This window comes from Cebus imitator, unplaced genomic scaffold (genome assembly GCF_001604975.1).
Source record: "Cebus imitator isolate Cc_AM_T3 unplaced genomic scaffold, Cebus_imitator-1.0 Scaffold478, whole genome shotgun sequence".
Lineage (NCBI taxonomy): Eukaryota > Metazoa > Chordata > Mammalia > Primates > Cebidae > Cebus > Cebus imitator.
Window position 1 is genome coordinate 1,161,388 of NW_016107793.1, and position 6,141 is coordinate 1,167,528.

The 6,141-nt window shown below is 41.4% G+C and overlaps 1 protein-coding gene across 1 annotated transcript in view; it reads left to right on the forward strand.

Annotated features, from left to right (window-relative positions):
* The first annotated feature begins 1,248 nt into the window (after window positions 1-1,248).
* LOC119468715 (histone-lysine N-methyltransferase, H3 lysine-36 specific-like) overlaps window positions 1,249-6,141 on the forward strand; it is a 19,258-nt gene continuing 14,365 nt past the window's right edge. The window contains exon 1 of the mRNA XM_037732923.1: window positions 1,249-1,423. Within this exon, the coding sequence (XP_037588851.1) occupies window positions 1,340-1,423 (84 nt within the window). The 5' untranslated portion in view covers window positions 1,249-1,339. The remainder of the gene's footprint in view (window positions 1,424-6,141) is intronic.

Below are 6,141 nucleotides of genomic sequence, written 5' to 3' on the forward strand. Positions count from 1 at the left end.
AACCTCTGCCTCCCAGGTTCAAGCAATTCTCCTCCCTCAGCCTCCCAAGTAGCTGGGATTACAGGCATGCACCACCATGTCTGGCTAATTTTTTGTATTTAATATTAGAGACAGGGTTTCACCATGTTGGTCAGGCTGACCTGGGATTCATGACCTTAGGTGATCCAACCACCGTGGCCTCCCAAAGTGCCGGGATTTACAGGTGTGAGCCACCCCGCCCGGCCAAAAGTCAAAGCTATAAAGCCTAAGGTCTTACCATGCCATGCAGACTCTTAGAAGTCTGGCTGCTGTCCAACCTTTATTAGTTTCCCTTTTCATCCACTGTATGATACAGTGTTCTTAACTATTTTTTGTTTTATTCATTCATGCCTTTGAGGGTTCTATGCCCTCATGCTATAATTCTATCTTTAAGTGTTTTCATCCCCTCCCACCGCCGCCCACCAAGAGAGACTTCTGCTTTGTTGCCCAGGCTGGAGTGCAGTAGTGCAGCCTCCGCTCACTGCAACCCTTGCCTCCTGAGTTCAAGTGATTCTCGTGTCTCAGTCTCTTGAGTAGCTGGGATTACAGGCATGTGCCACCACATCTGGCTACTTTTTGTATTTTTAGTTGATCCGCCTGCCTCAGCCTCCCAGTGTGCTGGCATTCACTTTCTCTGCAAAACCAGTGTTTGACTATGCACTTATAGTAAGTTATTTAACTTACTATATTTAAAATATTGAAACCATACCAATTATTTGGGGGTGTGGTTGTGGGGAGGAATTCATGCAAATCACCTTGTGTGGTGCTTCTATCTGAGTAGCTACACTACCCAGATCATACATGTTGCTTTGCTGAAACATTTCCTCCTCTTCATATTTTAGTTTAGTGTTTTTCACATTTTCTTGGTTATTTGTTCTTTTTCATATTTTTGTTGCTGTGGGCCTATTAAAAATATGTCTTCTGTGTTTTTGGAGCAACGAAATTATAGACTGATGGTAAAAGAAACTCACCTGTCTACTATCTTAATTTCGTGTTTGTAGCTAATCTATATTTAGCTGGTTTTGTAGCTATATCACGTCATCAGATTAGACTATTGAAACTTTCATAACCTCCTATGTATTGACTCATATTGAATACTTAAAATTTTCCTCGTATAATCTACTCTAGATCATAGTGGGCATGTTAGTTTTTTGCAAACAGTCTTCTTTGACAACAGTGATGAGAAGTAATTTCTTTGATCTAATGATACTGGTTCTCTTACTCTTATTTAGTTTCCAACCGGAGGCCCTATCGGCAGTACTACGTGGAGGCTTTTGGAGATCCTTCTGAGAGAGCCTGGGTGGCTGGAAAAGCAATCGTCATGTTTGAAGGCAGACATCAATTCGAAGAGCTACCTGTCCTTAGGAGAAGAGGGAAACAGAAAGAAAAAGGATATAGGCATAAGGTAGGAAAAGAAAAACGCCTTTTATTGAGTGGCAGAAGCAAGTAAGAAAAGGAAAGAAAATGGCCTCTTATTTATTTTTGAGACCGGTGTTGCTCTGTTGCCCAAGTTGGAGTGCAGTGGCACAATCTTGGCTCACTGCAACCTTTGCCTCCTGGATTCAAGCATTCATGTGCCTCAGCCCCCTGAGTACCTGGGATTACAAGGGAGAATCACCACACCCAGCCAATTTTTGTGTTTTTAATAGTGAGTGACAGGATTTCACCATGATGACCAGGTTGGTCTTCAACTCCTCAGCTCAAGCAATCTGCTGCTTCAGCCTCCTAAAGTGCTGGAATTACAGGTGTGAACCACTGTGGCCTGGCCTTTTAAAAATTATCTCCTTGGGAGTTGGCAGACAGGAGGCAGGGAAGAAAGAAGCATTATATTTTTGAAATGTAAGTTGCGTTCCTTTGGTAATAGAATATCTGTGAGAAAATAGCTAGGGAGCAGGTGCAGGTGTTTTTTTTTGTTTTGTTTTGTTTTGTTTTGTTTCTTCTTTTTTCCCCTCCACAGTGGGCTGGGCCTAGCTTGCAAAATATTTATACTCAATTTATTGAGAAATTATTTTAACCAACTTTATTGTGTCAGTCACTCACAGTAGTGAAAGTCATGACATGGCATGACCAGTCTTTTGTTATCTTTCATACATGAAGAAAGTGATCATTAAAATGAAATATTCTGCTTCTCGCCTCTTGGATTAATTATTTCTATTAATGAGAACAATAAAGTTTTTTTCTGTTGTTTGTTTTTGGAGATGGGGTCTCACTCTGTCACCCAGGCTGAAGTGCAGTGACACACTCTTGGCTCACTGCAACTTCTGCCTTCCAGGTTCAAGCCATACTGGTGCCTCAGCCTCCCAACTAGCTGGGATTACAGATGCCTGCCACCACTGTGGCTAATTTTTGTATTTTTAGTAGAGACAGGGTTTTGCCATATTGGCTAGGCTGGTCTTGAACTTCTGACCTCAGGTGATTCACCCGCCTCAGCCTCCCAAAGTGTTGGGATTCCAGGTGTGAGCCACCACGTCTGTCGAAAACAATAAGGTTTTTAATAATTTTCTTTTTAATGTTTCTCAGTGCTTAAGTCTGAAGTTTCTGTTCTAGTTATATTTTAACCATCAATATTGTGGCTTTGTTTCTTTTGCTTGATGTTTTGATTTTGGTAAAATTGGCTGAGAAAAATACCAGCTTATTTTCTTTAAATACCTTTTTTTTCCTCCAGTTTTTTTTTATTATGTTAAAATATACATAATATAAAAATTACTACCTTAAGCACTTTTAAGGTTACAGTTAATTAGTTATAAATACATTCATAATGGTGTACAAAGTCTCATAATTATTTTTATCTTGTAAATCTGAAACTCTTTTACCTGTTAAACATTAATTCCCCATTTGTCCTTCTCCCATCTCCTGTTACCACCATTCTGCTGTTGGTCTGTATGATTTATTCAATTACATTCAATTTATTCTCTTATATTCAATTCTAGAAGGATACATAATAATTCTTAGGTGTTTATACTCCCCTGGGTCTAAATACTTTTATTTATTTATTATTATTATTCTTTGATATGGGTGTCTCTCTATGTTGTTCATGCTAGAGTGCTGTGGTGCAGTCATTTTTCACTGCAGCTATAACCTCCCAGGCTCAAGCCATTCTCATGTCTCAGCCTCCTGTGTATCTGTGACTACAGGCATGTACCACTACAGTGGCTAAGTTTTATTTATTTATTTAGAGACAGAGTTTTGCTCTTGTTGCCCAGGCTGGAGTGCAGTGGTGAGATCTTGACTCACCATGCAACCTCCACCTCCTGGATTCAAGCAGTTCTCCTGCCTCAGCCTCCTGTGTATCTGTGACTACAGGCATGTACCACTACAGTGGCTAAGTTTTATTTATTTATTTAGAGACAGAGTTTTGCTCTTGTTGCCCAGGCTGGAGTGCAGTGGTGAGATCTTGACTCACCATGCAACCTCCACCTCCTGGATTCAAGCAGTTCTCCTGCCTCAGCCTCCCAAGTAGCTGGGATTACTGGCATGCGCCACCATGCCCAGCTAATTTTGTATTTTTAGTGGAGATGGGATTTCTCCATGTTGGTCAGGCTGATCTCGAACTACTGACCTCTGATGATCGGTCTACCTTGGCCTCCCAAAGTGCTGGGATTACAGGCGTGAGCCACTGCACCTGGCAGTTTTATTTTTTAATTTATTATTATATTTTAACTGAGTCATGCTCTGTCTCCCAGGCTGGAATACACTGGTCCAGTCTTGGCTCACTGCAACCTCTGCCTCCTGGGTTCAAGTGATTCTCATGCCTCAGCCTCCCAAGTACCTGGGATTACAAACATATGCCACCACACCTGGTGTATTTTTAGTAGAGATGGGATTTCACCCTTTTGGCCAGGCTGGTCTCAAACTTCTGACTCAAGTGATACATCTGCCTCGGTTTCCCAAAGTACTGGGATTATAGGCCTGAGAACCACTGTATCCCTTCCCCAAATTTTCATTTTCTTTCTTTCTTTTTTTTCTTTTTTTTTTTTTTGTAGAATGACAAGGTCTTGACATGTTGCCCAGGCTGGTCTTGAACTGCTGGACTTAAACATTCCTCTCATGTCGGTTTCCCAAAGTGATGGGATTACAGGCATGAGATACCATGCTGACGATACTTGCAGACTATTTTTAAAAATCATAATTAGGATAATTTAGAATTCATATTTAGGGTCTGCCACTTATGACTTGAGTTATCAACAACTTGGTGTCTTCTTTTCTAAAGGTAGTATAGTAACTTATATAACTGTTGTAAGCATTAGAAATAAGTATAAAATATTTAATATGACATAGGATTGATGCTTTAGCAACAGTTAGTATGTGTTATTAGGATGAAGGAGGTTAATGGCTTCCTTTCTGATATTTCAGCTGGTTGCTGATAGGGATGTGTCAGAGTTTTCTTGTCAAGCCTTTAGGTATGTAGAGTTACTAATCTTTTCAGAGGTGTTTATTGGGACTTTCAGGTTCTGGAAAATTGATTCACTCTGGTCTCAGTCATGAACATTTATGTGTTTCTGTGTTTAACACACACACACACACACACACACACACACACACACACGATTGTCAATTTGATGCTGTCTTTATAAGAGGACGCTACTCTCTAGTTACCCTAATTTTTGTTTTGTTTTGTTTTGTTTTTGAGATGGTGTCTCATTCTTTTACCACAGCTGGAGTACTGTGGCATGATCTTTGACTGCAACCTCTGTCTTCCGGGTTCAAGTAATTCGCCTGCCTCAGCCTCCCAAGTAGCTGGGGTTCCAGGCGTGAGCCACCATGTCCAGCTAATTTTTGTACACCATGTTAGCCAGGCTGGTCTTGAACTCCTGACCTCAGGTGATACCCCCCCGCCCCCGCCCCCCACACACACCTCGGCCTGTCAAAGTGCTGGGATTGCAGGTGTGAGCCACTGTGCCCAGACTTGTTACCCTATTTATTTATTTTTTAAATTATTATTATTATTATTATTATTTTTTTTTTTTAGAGACGGAGTTTCCCTATGTTTTCCAGGCTGGACTGTAGGGATCCTCCTGCCTCAGTCTCCCAAAGTGTTGAGATTAAAGGCGTAAGCCACTGCGCCCAGACTTTTTAAAATTTATTTTATTTTCAAAATTTGAGACAGAATCTTGCTCTGTCACACAGACTGGAGTGCAGTGGCACAAGTTCGGCTCACTGCATCCTTTACTTCCTGGGCTCAAATGATCCTCCTACCTCAGCATACCAAGTAGCTGGGACCATAAACATGTACCACCATGCATGGCTAACTGTGTGTGTGTGTGTGTGTGTGTGTGTGTGTGTGTGTGTGTGTGTGTGTGTGTGTTTTGAGATGGAGTCTTTCTCTATCACCCAGGCTGGAGTGAAGTGGCATGATCTAGGCTCACTGCAACCTTCGCCTCCTGGGTTCAAGCAATTCTCTATCTAAGCCCCCCGAGTAGCTGGGATTATAGGTGTGTGCCACTGTGCCCGGCTAATTTTTGTATTTTTTTAGTAGAAATGGGGTTTCACCATTTTGGCCAGGCTGATCTTGAACTCCTGACCTCATGATCTACCCACCTCGGCCTCCCAAAGTGCTGGATTACAGGTGTGAGCCGCCATGCCTGGCTGTGTGTGTATTTTTAGTAGGAACGGGGTCTCATCCTGTTACCCAGTTTGGTCTTGAACTCCAGAGTTCATGTGATCTACCTGCCTCAGCCTCTCAAAGTGCTGAGAGTACACCCATGAGCCACCATTCTGGGCAATGACCTTAATTTTTACATGCTCTGCAGAACATCTCCTTCACAAATATTTATGTATTTGTGAACACTACATGGTAGTTAGAATCTTGAACTAATACCTATTGTGTGGAGGTAAGGAAGAAAATAAGTCTGAAAAATTAGGTGTATTTCAAAGAGCCTCAATGTTCTGATGCTGCGAGGTATCAAGAAAAGATAATGTAATATCCACTGTGTCAGTATAATAGCTCTAGATTACATGATGAAGCCTAGGAGATGGCTTGGTTATAATCCAGGTTATACCGAACATTTAGAGTTGATTCTTGATTACCCAGGTGCCTAGTGATAACTGGAATTTCAAATTTCTAGTTTGAAATTTGGGGGGCAGATCTGACCTGCTCATTCTTTTTGTCCTGTTTTTTTTTTT